The 15,207-nt window shown below is 38.4% G+C and overlaps 1 protein-coding gene across 3 annotated transcripts in view; it reads left to right on the top strand.

Moving 5' to 3' along the window:
- The first annotated feature begins 782 nt into the window (after positions 1–782).
- The window catches only part of SGCE (sarcoglycan epsilon), a 38,531-nt gene continuing 24,106 nt past the window's right edge, over positions 783–15,207 (top strand). For 2 of the 3 annotated variants that reach the window (XM_063303655.1, XM_063303654.1), the window contains exon 1: positions 784–938. In XM_063303655.1, the coding sequence (XP_063159725.1) occupies positions 857–938 (82 nt within the window). In that variant the 5' untranslated portion in view covers positions 784–856. Of the gene's footprint in view, positions 939–15,207 lie in introns of all 3 variants that reach the window. The other variant, XM_063303656.1, reaches the window with a different exon arrangement.

Genomic DNA, 15,207 nt, shown 5'->3' with positions numbered 1-15,207 from the left:
TGAGAAACACTGATTTACAGCATTACAATCACCTCCAATCCTCCTGAGGAATTTCAGACTTCTGGACTGCATAATTGGATGCAAAAATATAGTTGTGATAGGGAGTGTCTGGGTTTATATAAAGCTATTTTCAGGGAAAGGTAGACAATGGACCTGATTTGGGGTGGCATGAAATAGTTATTTATTTTACTGGTGATTGTTGCATTTTTAGTGCTGGGAGCTGGAGTGACATTTTCTGCCTCTTGCCAAAACAACCCATCCGCTTTGGGGCATTGTAGATTTTTGCATATGTGTTCCTCCATCTCATGCAACTCTCTTGGATACACTTATTTCATATTTTTGGTCCCTCCCCAGGCGCCTCTGCAGTTAAAAGTCCGGACAGTCCGGTTTGCCTCAGCGTACAGTACAACGTTGCTTGTGTCTGGAGGCCCTCAGCTCGGACCTGTGCATCAAACTCCTGCTTGGAGGGCGGCAAGCTGCATTTATCTCTCTCTCCCGACCAATCGAGGCGCGCGCTTTAGCAGGCCCTGCCGGCTATGCCCAGTTCCAGAAATCGGGAGCGAAACCAAGCCGGAACCCAAGCCTCCCAGGCATCAAACAGCTCCCCTGGGCGAAAGAGGCCGGGCCTGGCCACGCAGAGACCGACCCCCTTTCGCAGGCCTCGTCCGCTCCTCACTCCTGCCTTCGTGGTCGTTTCTATGGAAAGGAGGAGGGAGCGAGGGAGGGATGCTGCTGCTGCGGCTGGGGATGGTTATGTCAGGCGGGAAGCGGGAGAAAGCGGGCGGCGGAGGGAGGAGCAGCAGCAGCAGCAGCAGCAGCAGCGAGAGCACCGCACCAGCTCCTGCCGCAAGGAGCAATGCTGTACCGCGGAGCAGGATCCTGGTTGCAGTCCCAGAGCAAACCCAGCGGAGCGGCCTTCACCACCCTCTTGCTGACAGGTTGGTCTCTGCGGAGCCCCCGCTTTGGCCCGGCCCTTCCCGCTTGGATGGCGCATCCTCCTTCGGCCACGGCCTGCCACACCGCTTCTCCTCGTGCCCGATCCTGGCCAAGCGGGGGCTCGCCTCCCTCCCTCCTCGTCCCTGCCCTGATGCTAGTCTTCTCCCGCTGCCCCTGCCTCAGTGGCTCTGTGTTTTTCTTCCACGAACTGACGCCCGCCCTTCCCGAAGTAGCAGCCCCGAGAGGGTTCAGGAAAATGTGCGGACAATAAGGAGGGAGCAGTTGGGATAGTTGCCTTCAAAAGGCATTGCCTTCCCTGGCCAGATGCCATTCTCTTCCCCGTTTCATAGCATCAAGGCATGTATGGAAAGATCCATTACCGGTCTTTCTCACAATAACGGTAAAGACACAAACATGAGCAGACTACCTTATAGAGGAATATATTTAATAAGCATCTGATCTAGAGTGATAAGGCCTGGTGTGTTTAACATATATGGAGAGGCTCCAAGATTTTTTTTATCTGTTACATTTTAAAGAAAATTGGGAAAAATATGGGTTGCAGAGGTGGTTATAGTCCCCCCACCCCTTCCCCTCCATATAATCCTAAACTGTATAAGTTCTCATTATCTTCTGTAAAGGCTGATGGATACAGGCAGCTTTCTTCTGTTGCAGACCAGACCACCCATTAGCAAAGCTTTTTGTCAGCCCTGAGCTTGGAATAACAGGCACATTTTTCCATTTTTGGTTATGTGGATACAAGCGGAGCAATACCAGCAAATGGAGATGAGAGTATCCTGCTAACCAAAAAAGGAAAACATGTGTAAATGCTTGTCTCAGGAAGTGAAGACATAGGACAAGGCCTCCATAAGAAATAAAACCTTGGACGGGGGTAAATTCAGTGGTAGCACAACAAAAAAATAAAAGTGTCACCTCAAATATCTGGGGTTTCTCTGCTTTTTTGTTTGTCCCCATTGGCTAATTGTTCACTTTCTGATAATGTTTGATACATATTGATGATTAAATAACTGCTTGCCTTTAACATTATGGTAAGAGTGCTAAGGATACATAGCATCAAGTATTAAAATGATAGAAAAAATATAAAGTGGAATATGCACCTCTGAGATTGATTGTTTCTTCAGATAATAGGAATTTGTGAAGTTACCTTAAGCCAGATAGATCTGTGGTCTATGTAGTTCAATACTGGCTAAACTGCAGCTCTTTAGGGATGTTTGTTAAACCCAGAGCAATTTACATATAAGGCATGTCCTATATCTTCAAATGTTGGCATTCCTCAGTGAGCAACATATTTTCTTCTTTTATAGTAATTTTATTAAAAATTACAGTTGCAACAATAAAAAACTAAAAGAAACTAAAAAAAAGAAAAGAAAAAAGAAAAAATAGAAGGTGCAGAAAAGAAAAAATAGAAAAGAAAGAAAAAATAAGAATATAGTAAAGAAAAAGAAAAGAAATATATAAAGAAATGACTTCCCCCTTCATCACAAGTATAAACAATTTTAGTAACTTACTACCTTCTCTTAAAATACAACAAATGTTCTCTTCTTCCCTTATTTGTCTGTCTGTCTGTCTATCTATCTATCCATCCAATTTGTATAGCTGCCCATCTCAAACTAGTGAGTCTGGGTGGCGAACAATCGTAAAAACAATTAAAACAGTTAAACACAATACAAAAATAAATACAAATAGCAGCCAAGAGACATAATCTGTCGGTGTCAGCACAACCAGGAAATGGAGCCCTTCACACACTCAGGACCCCAGGCCTGGGCACATAGCCAGATCTTCAAGGCCTTCCAAAAGGCCAGCAGGGTCAGGGCCATCCTAATCGCAGGAGGGAGGATGTTCAAGAGGGCAGGCGCTATAGCAGAAAAGGCACATTTCCTGGTCCCCACCAGCCGACATTCCTTGGCTGACGGGACCCAGAGCACGCCCATCCGGCTGGACTGGATTGGACTGGTAGAAACACTTGGGAGAAGACGGTCCCTCATTTCTTATCTATAAACAAATCCTTAAAGCCTTGTCATTTCAGTCCTGATGTCAGCAAAAGTCCATTAAGGGTTACCAGAGATAACGTATCTATTTTAACCTTGATCAAATAAATCAACTTTAAATTCTTTCCTTTTGCTTTTAACAATCTTGATCTTTAGTCCCTTCTAATAATGTCCTAGAACTTGACTTTTCATTTTAATTTGTCCCTTCTCACAAAATTATTGAAAGCTTTAACAAGCCTCTTTTGTAAATCCAATATAGGAAAACTATTCAGGTCACTCTCTCAGTTTGTTATTTGTATATCCCTTTTAATTATCAAGACATTTGTATGTCCAGTGTAGCATCTTTTTCCTTGTCATCTTGTAGCCTGTCATTTTTAAATCCACTTTCAGATCAATCTCAATCTTGTCAGGTAAAACTCGTTCCTCTTCTGTAACATCTTTTAAACACAGTCTATCTATAGAGCCCAAACTCTTAAAATTAACTTGTCGGTCCATTGCTCAAAAATACCCTTCAGTATGTCCAATGTTAAAATATTTTGCTTCATTCTGTATTTATAAGTTGAATTAAAGTGTTCCTCTCCTTTAATTGTAATATTTAGTTCCTTCTAATTCCCTCTAGCGTCCAACCTTCAAAGTCTCATCCTATCATGTTTTTTTAAAAGAATTAAAAACAAAAGCATTTTTCCATGGGAAGGATTCTTATAATTAATTCCAAAATCTTATTTCAAATCCATCTAGACCCTTAGTCTGTAACTTTCCAAAATCAAAGTTCTAATCACCCTTTTGCTGTTTATTCCAAAAAAATTTTTTTTGAAGTCCTTAAACTTGTATTTAAAACTTCTTTCACTAAGGATTGAAGGAAACTCACCCGGTGTTTTTAGACTTGTCGATCCAAAGGTTCCAAAAAGCAGTTAACAAGCAATTTCCAAAAGTGAATAGAAAAGGAAGTATGCAAACCCAATGTCCTTTTAAAGGTGCCAACCATGGTTTGAGCAAGATCACTATTCCCTCATCTCCCAGAGCTCTAAACCTGCCAGAGACCACTGTCTTGCGATTTCCTTGTGAGGAGCAACTGCCTGGAGCACTTGTGGGCAATCGTCTTCTCCTTGTCTGGAGAGGAATTACGAAGAGCCGGTCTACTTGCCGGCTCTTCATTCTGCTGCGGTCATCGGCTCCGCTTTTGGCAGAGCTGTCTTCAGTTCGCCATTTCTTCCCTGGAAGTCCACAGTGGGCCAGATATCTTCAATGGAGACAAATAAGAAGGCATGTACAGTATTTTGTATTAAGTTGTTTTATTGCAAATACAAATGCTACATTGGGATCAGTAACAACGGTTATACCTTTTCCCAGAGATGTGAATTGAGAATATGCCAGACCATGCGTGCAACATATGTATGATGTGACTTCATAGACTGGGATAGAGTCTCATGCTTTGTGGCCTTCTTTGTAGCCCTATGCTCTGGTGGCCTGAAAGGAGTCTAAGTTCATACAACTTTTTATGTAGGCTGTGTACAAGTGATTAAATGCCTTGTCTTTTGCTAGATTGACAAAATTGTTTGATGAGAGCTTCATGCATAACACCTATCTTTCAGCAAGCTTTTGGTGTTTAGATCTTGGGATGAATATGCACAAACTGGGAAGATCAGTTCCTGCAATGTTGAGAAGACATAGTGTCTGCTATTGAATTTTTTAGTATAATGTAGGATACATAGCAACTTAAACATTTGCATTAAAATCCATAAACTCTTAAAGAAAAGTAACCAAATACTTCAACAATGAGAGCTTCTTCTGTAATTACAAATCTCATTACAGATGAAAAGATTTTGGGTTATAGAAGGCTATGAATGAGATAGTTACAGTTTTAAAAAAAACTGGGTTACAGGGGATTTGGGTATGATTCATTTTAATGTGGAAGTCACAATTTGGAAAGCACATTGTGTATCTTCTTACTGAAGTATATAAACATGGGTGTTTTAATATTAAATTATCATGAATATGTGATCTTAGATATGTAAGTGATTTATAAATATGTGTTCTATACTAAACTAGCATTTTCTTATATCTCATTCAAAAATTACTCTTCTTTTATATTTCATATTTTTGTAAGATTCTATCATTAATTTGGTTGCATACAAATGCAGACTTGACTGTAAGTATGTCTATCTTCAGGCCATTGCTTTATGAATAGTATTTGCAGAGAATTGCAAAGCAGTTTTTAGATAATCAACCTCATTCAGAAGAACACTGAATGTTTATAACTTCCTTTAATCTGCTCATAGGACATTGGAAATGCTTATGATCTTGTTCATGAGCGAAACTGCTTTCAGTGATATAAACAGTGTTGGCCTTGAAAATAGGATTGATTGTACTAAAGCACTTTGTAAGGAGCGTGTGCACATACTATCCAATAAGTTCAAATGATTGGATATCCTAAATTTGATGCCTGTAACTCTGGCAGTGTCTCCAGTCCTTTTGGGACACTTTAGAGTTTTAGAAAGTTTCATGGACATTATTATAGCCACAGAACAGCTGCTTATAAGGTTTGGTGAATCGTAAAATTTACTGCATAAACACTCAAAAGAATATCACAGACTGCAGGGCAAATATCACAAAATACACTTCCTTTAAGAAATCTCTTCCTTCTTCCTCTCTCACACACAAAACTCATACTCTTCTCCCCATATGATCTTTAAAGGTTTTGCTTGTTTCACACATGTGTACTGTATGTATCCATACATTCCAAGCACACAAATATATACCTTATTAATTTTTCATACAAAAATGCATATTCTTCGCATTAACTTCTGCAGTTAAGTGATTTGTATAGGAATGTAGTGACATTATGAAAAATAGCTAAAGTCAACATACAAGAAAAATAAATGAAAAAGTACTCATAACAGAATGTTGGAAAATGGTAAAGGCTACAAATGATAATCAACAGCCTTGTGTGGTGCAGAGTGGTAGGTGGCAGTATTGCAACTGAAACTCTCCCCACGACCTGAGTATGATCCCAGTGGAAGCTGGATTCTCAGATAGTCGGCTCAGGTCGACTCAGCCTTCCATCCTCCTGAGGTTGGTTAAAATGAGTACTCAGCTTGCTGGGGAAGGTGACAACTGGGGAAGGCAATGGCAAACCTCCCTGCTATAGTCTGCCAAGAATATGTTGTGAAAACGTCATCCTTCCAGAGGGTCAGACATGACTCAGTGCTTGCACAGGGGACCTTTTACCTTCACAAGTGATAATGGTGTTCCTTACTTATATCAACCACCAGGAGGCAGTATACCACTGCTTCCATCCTATGTTGGACCTCTTCAGTCTGTTCTTTCTATGGAATTCTCCTCTACTTCTCCTCTACTTGAGAATTGAATGTATGGACCATTGCACTTTAGATGATTCAGTACAGTGCATTAACTTTAGGAACTATCCAGGTCCTGGTGCATAGGGAAGGAATATATAGAATATATCAGAAAGGTGTATCAGTTCATTTTTCCTTAAGCTCTCAGTACAGAGAGATATAGATGTTATGTTAAGTATATCCCCATATACAATGTTTTACAAGACTTCCATACACACCCGCTTGGAGGGAGGGGATTTTTTTTTTACCCAGTATATATAAATATAAATATTTATATATATATATTTTTAAGTAAATATAAGCAAAAATTTATAAGTAAATATAAGCAAAAATATAAATAAATTATAAATAAAAAAATAGGATAACTTGAAAACCTACTTTGGTCCCAGGCCTGGGGTTGATGTTCGTCATCCTTTAATGCCCCCTGTTTTGTTTTGTAGGTTTTGTTAGCAGAATATTTTAGTCTGGGCTGCCTGTTGAGTTAGTGTTTCTTGCTGTTATTTTTTTAGTTTTGTATGCCACCCAGAGTCCATTGGAATTGGGCGGCCAATGAATCAATCAATCAATCGGAAAATTGTTAAAATTTGCATGTGGTTGCTTATGCTATGGGTGTGCAATTTTAACATGTATGTGAAGTCCTTGACTATAGAAAGAATGCCATTGTTGTTTTCCTTTGTGAAGACTGCTTCTGTCCTTGACTATAGAAAGAATGCCATTGTTGTTTTCCTTTATAAAGAAAAAGCAAAAAATGAAGGCAAAAACCATATGGGGATCAGTGTGTTAAAGGTGCCTGAGAATACATCTAGAGCAATTCTGATTGAAAGGTGTGACAGTGAGCAAAATTTGGGAAGTGCATTATGTTGGTGCAGAACAGATTTTTGCTCTTCAGCATGTCACTGAGCTGTATGATTATGACAAAGTTGGTTGATTTAAAGAAATACATTAAAGAAAATGTATGACAAAATGAATAGTCTTGGATTATGGAACATTTTGCACCAATATGAAGGTTTCTGAATACAGTTAAGCACTAAGGAAGGAGTAAGATAAGGGTAAGTGGTGCCCCTTTGGTTGTTGAATGTATTTATGGATAAATGTATAAGAAGGCTTTTGGTGATGTTATACATATATGTTGGCTGTGAATGTATGTATTCTATGTATGTATACTTTTGTCTGCAGATGATGCCACATTGCTGACTGTAAACCTTGCAAATTATTCCAGTTTGCAGTGAATGTAAGATTAATTGTATGATGCAATGAAGAGTAAAGATATGAAAATTAGTCTATCAAATGCCTAGGTAGTTGCAGTTTGCAGGGAGAATGGAGTTAACAGTTGCAAGGTAAATATCTAAACTGAAAAACTAGACTGTGTAGATGAAATTGCATACTTTGGTTGGTAAAGCGTTTAGTATGGGAAAATGGATAGAGAAATTTTAGTGTGTGCAAATCCTGGTAGAAAAGTGGTAGAGAGTATATTGTCAGTTGCAAGGAATGAGTATTCGTTGAAAGAAAACACAGAGGCTGCTTATAACAGTATACGTCTGCCCACTTTCTTATATGGAGGTGAGAGTTCGATATGTCAGAAGACGCATAAAAGTAAGTTGAATCCAATGGGAACTGAGTAGTTAAGAAAGGTATGGAATAAAAGAATAAAAGAAAAAGAGAGGAATTAATGAGTCCTGAATGAATGTGGATTGAATACAGGAGGGGCCAGCATTAAAGAAGTTATTGAGGGGATTTGGACAAAGACAGGATACATGAAAATGGAATTGCAAAATAAATATATGAAGGGAATGTGAATGGGTGAAGAAGAAGGGGAAGACTGAGTCAGTTGTAGTTGAATGAATTGATGAGATTGTGGAAAAGAGAGTCAGGAAGTTTAAAGAACAAAATATATGAAGTCATGGATGAACATAGCGAAAGCAAGGATAAATTTAGCTATATTCCTTTTTCTTTTTCTTAGGTCTTTAATTTCTTGGTCTTACTATTTCTTGCTCCTTTCTTACATTCTCTAACAGAGACTATGGGAATTTTTGGATGCTTGCATTTGCTGGATTTTTGCTGTCTGAGTTACAATCACTTGGGCAGTGTTGTCTGCATATGTCAGAATATGTTCTTGTGTATATGATATGGCTATCGCTGTGCGAAGATTGGCTCTTCCTTTATAGAGTTGATAGGGATGTTGCTGCCTTGCTGATATGTGCTTGATGAGAATTGATTGTATTTGGTGTGATGGGAGAGAGGTGTGCAGATTGGTCCCGTCTATAATTTGTATAATTTTTTATAGTTCTATAATTTTCTGAAAAGTATATTTTCTATAAAGTATAGAAAGTACAGAATAGTTTGTATAACTACATTATAGTTTTTAATGATGATTATTTTATATTTATTTTATTGGTTTTCTTTTTAATAGAGTGTTGTACGCTGCCCAGAGTCACTCTCTGTGAGATGGGTGGCTATATAAATATGATACAATAATAATAATAATAATTCCTCAGTGTTTGTGTTAAAAGTGCATAGGATGCTAGCTAAGCTAGGCACTGGCTTGTTAAAACTATGTCCTGCTTCTGGATGGTGGAAAGAGAGCTTATTTTACCAAATAGTCCTAAAAAGGTGCAAAGATCAAAAGTTCTATGTATCAATAAATGACTGGCTTGAGTGATAATTCTGAAAGTCTGTTTTCATATCCAGCAGAATTTAAAGAAATGTTTTGACATGGGAACGTGATTATCATGTTCCTTTGTTCATCACACAGATGAAGGATGGATTTGTGCCTTAGTCATGATCACAATCTTCTAGAAATGGGGTAGATTTTAGGAGACATACTGTATGTAACAATGTACAAGTGAATGCTCCAACCCCAGATTGTTACCAGTGTCTTTTGCCAATCAGTATCAAGCTCCCTTCCGGAGATAAGGACTACCCAGCAAGGAATTATTCTTTTATTATATGCAAAACTTGTTTAATAATAACATACAATTGATAGTCTCTGAGCAGGCGGGAGAGATGGTACAGAGTTTTATTGTCCTCCTTGCATTGTGGACTGGAAACAGTTATGCCAATGAATAGGAACCCAGGAGCTCTAGTTAATACTTTTTATAAGGTGGAAAGTAAAAGTTTCAAGAATTGCAGGAAGTATTCTCCTTTCATTTCAAAATTACCATATATAGGCAATTTTGAGGCAGAAAAACTCTTGTACATTTCCTCCTACTCTTTCCATGAAAAGGGCTGGACCTTTTTGTAAAGGAGAGGCAGTTTGCATCTGCTTATTGCTTAGATAACTGGCACCTTTTTTATCAGTGTTAGAAGTGATTCTCACACAACCTGTTAGTTTTCAGATCTTTTACACTTTTTCACTGTACTGTACCCTATGAAGAATAGACCTGGGCTTCCTTTTCTCACTTGGTCTCATCCTGTCTGTTGAAGATACGGAGTTGCACTTCTACACTCTCTGTATTCCTCTTCTCCTGTCTACAAAATTCCTTCTGGTGAGGCTGGGATGTTCCTGCCACTAATGGAGCTCTGACAATGGGTGCCTGACCTGAGATAAGTGCACTTCTATTTCTGGCAAGAAATATCCATGATTCTGCTTCAGAGCAAGAATATACAGGCATTTTCTGGAGGATGTGTTCACTCATGATTGGGTAGAGTTTCTTTTTTAAGCTTTTCCCCCAGTTTCTTTTTTAAAATAAAATACTCCAACATTTGTAACAAGTTCCCGATCTTATGACCCCATGATGGGGAGGGTAATGTTAACTTTCCTATTTCTGGAGTTTCCCTAGTTGCCGGGCAAGTTGCACCTGATGAATGGTTTCTCTTTCAGCAGTATCCGCTTGGGGTGCAGTTGAAGTTTTAGAATTGCATATTTTGGAAATTGACTTTTTTCCCCAATTCCTTCTTGATTCAGCTGGTAATCTAATTCATTAATTTGTTTCCATGGTACTTTAATTATTTGCTTACTCATCCCTTTGGGGGACCTTGCTGTTATTGATTACACTTTTTTTTATGTAACTGTGAAATTATTCATTAAATATTTAATGCAGTGTTTCTCAATCTCAGCAGCTAAGATGGGTGGACTTCAACTCCCAGAATTCCCCAGCCAGCCATGAATCTGCATTAGCCAGCTAATGAATCTGAACTTCCCTGTTACTTTATTATATTGGCATGGAGGCTGTCTGTAGTATTCAAGGCATTAACAGCAAGCAACACTGAATGTATTTTATCAGTAGATTTATCCTAAAGAGGTCTCCAGCGTATAAGGTGGTTAGCTCTGTGCTCTGGTACTGTATGTGTTTTAGCAGTTTCTGCTGGGCAGCAATATGGTCCCAAGCTTTTACATTCATTCAATGACTCGGTGTTTGGGCCAGAGATTAAATTATTTTGGAAGGAGTATTGACTATTTCCTGGGATAATTTGGACATCATCTGTCCATCTCCACGAAATCAGTTTGCTACTCATCCATATGTGTGATGCACAGAGACTATTCTACACAGGCTGCTGTGGTTTTTCAAGCAGCCTCTGTGTAATCCCACAATCCACCCTCCACTCCCTCGCCAGGTCCTATAATAGGTATTTTTAATCTCCTATGCCACCGTGGCAGTTTTCATGGAAGTTGAAGCGAAAGGCAGGAACTGCACCCAGGAGATTGTACTTCTGGGGGTGTGGTTTCCTGTCTACCTCTGCTGTAGAAAATTACAATTATGGCTACTGCATCCAGAGCCACTTGCAGTACCAATTACAGGTGAGCAATCAGATGTTTGTTTTTAAAATGGTTTTATGACTTTGTTCTGAATTCTACAGATTTTATGCCATATATTCAAAACATCAGAAATCATGTTTTTAAAGCCACTGTTTCAAGAAACCAAGATCTAACTTGAAAAATTGTTGTAGTTGAAGACAGAATATCATGAGTGAAACCAAGGTTTAAGAAATGTGTATAAATTTTGAAGAACCATATCAATGTCAAATTAACAATCTCTCAAACTCCATTTTAGAGGCAAATTGGAGAAGAATTTGAGTTTATGAGATCTTTAAGTGAACTGTTCTTAGGGTTGCAGGGGGTGGGGCTTGATGTCAAGAATGTCTTTTAAGCTGTTTATTTTTGCATTTCTCTGGAAACAAAAACATTCAGCAGGCATTATTAACTTAAGGCAGACTTAGTAACATACTCTGTATTTTAAAGATATTGGCATCTCCATGTGAATCTCCCTCTTATTCTCTACCGTGTATGGAACTGAAGAATGATGCCTGAACATCAGGCTATGCTGTAATTCTTAAGAATTCTAGCTTAATTACAATAAACAATACAATAAAATAGAGAGTATGTTACTTGAAGCCATTTAGTGGCCTGCTAAAACCACTGAAATGGAGCAGAGCTTAACACAGCTGAGAAGCTGGCACAGAAAAAGAATATCTTAAAATAGCTTTAATGAGCATGTCAGAGAAATGCAGGTTATTGATCTTACACATTCAGCCCTCCCATGCATAAAGAATCACACACTTAGACATAGTAGGTTTAAAAGTAAGTGAAAGAATATCTTACTTATTTTTATTCTTGGTCCAGTTACATTCATGTTTGGTAAAAAAGATGAAACCTTTGTTCTTCTTTTGTCCCTATACATAATTCACCCTTAGCCCTACAGCTGCTAAGAGCTGCGTGGCAGAAAGGGGCAGAATCCTTCATCAAGGCCTGAGAACATGGCCCTGATGAACGGAGAGCAGAGCAGCATGCTTGCTTCTCCCTTGGTGGAAGGAGGAAGAGTGAGAGAGAGGAAGTGGGAGTGGCAACAAACAGCTTCCTCAGAGTTGCATTGTGGGTCAAACTCAATTTACATGCTAAGCACATGCTAATGAGGCATGCTGGATTTGCCTGGACTTCCAACATTACTAAGTCTGCCTTAAATTAATAATGCCTACTGAATGTTTTTGTTTCCAAAGATATGTACTACCGATCACTCCCACTTGGCTCCTTCTTTAAGTAGCAGCAGCTTAATAAATCCAAGCAATTCCATCCATGGTTTGTTTAGCATTATGTATGAACTAGGAAGTCTGTCTTGTTTCTCTTCTAATAAGCCAAAGATAAGAGTGTGCCAAATAATATTCTGAAGTGTATTCTGACTGGTGGCCTTTGACTTCTGAGAAACTGTTGACATAGTATTAATTTCTTTATCTTGCATTTGTTTTACTTTGGAAAGCTTTTTTCTTACACCCTCCTGATGGCATAAATGGAATGATTAAAGGGAAGACAAAGCACGTCATCAGTTATGTTAGCAGTAGTGTTAAGGCTGCTGAGAAAAATGGTGAGTTTAGGCATTTAAATGGGATTTATCAACTTCTTGCAAAATTGTATGTGATGATTCACAATGATGATTGCATTGTGTTTTACTGACAATAAGATGTACAGATAAGCAACAAGTATATAAACATCTAATCTTCTAAATGTTAAGTTTTCTTCATTCTAATTTTTTGTTTGCTACTAAATTTTCAGTTAAACTCTTTGTGGATTTCCTCACTCAAATAATGGCTCTGTGTAAAAATATTACAAATTCCTCATTACTGGCATCTCCTTAAACACATTAGTAATCTGGTGAGTGAGTTAATAACTTGTTTATAATACTACTTATTCTCATTATTCTCATATATAGAACTTTCATTTTTGAGGTTATTTTAAATGTCAGGATCAATTAGGGAAAAAATTGTTCCCATCATATTAGGTTTTGGTTGTAGTTTTTGTGGTTGTTAGGTACCTAAGAAAAAATAGAAAAAAAACAACAGAAGGGCAGTCAAAATAATAACAATAAAAATCATCCCAGTCAAAAAGGAAGAATATTAAGGCAGATAGGCAAACTCATTTTTTATTTTAATATGAAACATTTTAATTTGATTCCTGGAAATTAGAAGGGTAAGAGCTAAATGGGAGAGGAACTAAACAATTAGTGCACCATTTCTAAGAACACCAAGATTAAATTCTAGATTCTTAAAGTATGATTTGGAAACCAAATGTTTCTGTAGTGTCACTGTCTGTTAGCATAGTTAATAAGTTAAATAGAGTACCGGTCAGACTAGGTATAAGGCAATTTCCTATGACAAGGCATCACCTATAGTGGGAAAACAGACTATCCCAGTATACTGTGGAACTGCAGCAAGAGCTTTCTGACAAAGCTAGGAAAAGGGGAAAAACAAGTATTTTTCCATTTGCAAACATAACCAAAGATGAAAGAGTTTCTGTAACATTTGAGGTGGGATCCCTTTGGTAACCTAAGAACTGACAATAGCTAATTTGGGATTAATGTGGTGGATTAATTTGGGGTTGTGGAAGCCTGTGGAAGTCTGTGGAAGGTTGGAATGTCTAACGGAAGCTTGACTCAATCCCCACTTCTTATGTCCGTGTGTCCTACTTCATTAAATAGGTTCATTTGGAGCAAGAAAGTTTGTAAGATACTTGGTTCAAGGCGGTTTATAGGTCAGGAGCAGCACTTTGAGTGGAGCCCAGAAACTCCTTGGTGGCCAGCACAGATCCTTAAGAAGTGATGAGGCATATTTAAGTAGCAGTGTGGACAGTGTTTTGAGCCAGTGACTGATGCATACGATATCATTCTGTGAATTATGTGTGTTTGTGTGTATGTATACTGGATTGTAGGATAGTAATCTACCTAACAGATAGCAATGGAGCATTGCTCCCATCCTGGTCAGATGACCTAAATGGTATGGCATATTGGCAACCTCATACTAGCTGTGAAGCTGGATTAAGTGAAATGTTGTTCTACCTTCTTCAGATTCTTGGTTTGCCATGGAACTGTATTTTATACTCAATATATGGAAAAAGTGAAGTGCTTTTTTCTTACAACATAAAAATATCAGTATGAAGTTCACCTGAAAGAGCATACATAGTATTAAAAAAACCTGTAAGGTCCATTAATTTACTGGATAACAGATTACCATATTAGGAAGCACTATTTTTAAGCCCTTCCATTTTGATTGCCAAAAGGTGCTTCAGCAGCTACATAATTCCATGAAAAAATGCAACTGCTTTAAAGAGTTGCAGACAAGTGCTAAATTCATACCCCTGACTGTTCTAAAGCACTTTTTTAGAATATCTGAGGCGTTGCACAGCCATGCTATCCTGATTATTAATTAACAGCAAACATGGTGGGGCAGCTCTTCATTTCTGCCTAAGGTGCTCGGAGCCCCACATAGTGTGGTCACCACATTATTTTAACAGTGATATGATTGTTGCATCAGGTTTGGAGTCCTTCTGGTAAACACCTCTACTGATTAGCATATTGGACTAAATATGCTAATGAAATGTCTGTCATGACTGGAGACAATTAGCTGGTTAATATGAAAACACTGTACAGGAACATCTGCATCAGAAAACATGAGACAAACCTCATAATGCAGTATATTTAATTAACATGCTTTGAAGACTGGGAGGTTCTGCATTTGTATCAGATGTGGAGAACAGTGTTAGATTTCTTTCTCTCCCTTTGAGATGAGCACTGTACAAAAATGCCTAATGGTTAGTTTTATTGGCACGTGGAGAGTGACCTAATTGAAGTAGAAGGTAAAATCTTAGTTTCTCTCCAATTAGTTTGTAGAATATGAGATTTTTGTGGAATGAATCAGGAAATTGTATTGTAGGATACATTGCCCAGTAGGATGCTATGAGCTGATCTTGCAGCACGATCTTATGTGCCTGCAGAATTACAGGTCTGTCCAGTAGAACCATCCTGTTTGGGGGATGTTTCTCTACAGCTCCTTTCCCACAAGAAAGTATTGCTCCCATCAGCCAACTTATGATATTCCAGAGCTCCTACCCAGGATAGTGTAATGGTTGCCTATTCTATAACACTATCAGACTCATGAGCAGGAATTCAAAGATACCTGATTTATTAAAGAATAGCATGCAGGAT

Source organism: Candoia aspera, chromosome 4 (genome assembly GCF_035149785.1).
Source record: "Candoia aspera isolate rCanAsp1 chromosome 4, rCanAsp1.hap2, whole genome shotgun sequence".
NCBI lineage: Eukaryota > Metazoa > Chordata > Lepidosauria > Squamata > Boidae > Candoia > Candoia aspera.
Note: the sequence above shows the minus strand (reverse complement) of the source record. Positions and strands in the feature narration are given on the sequence as shown.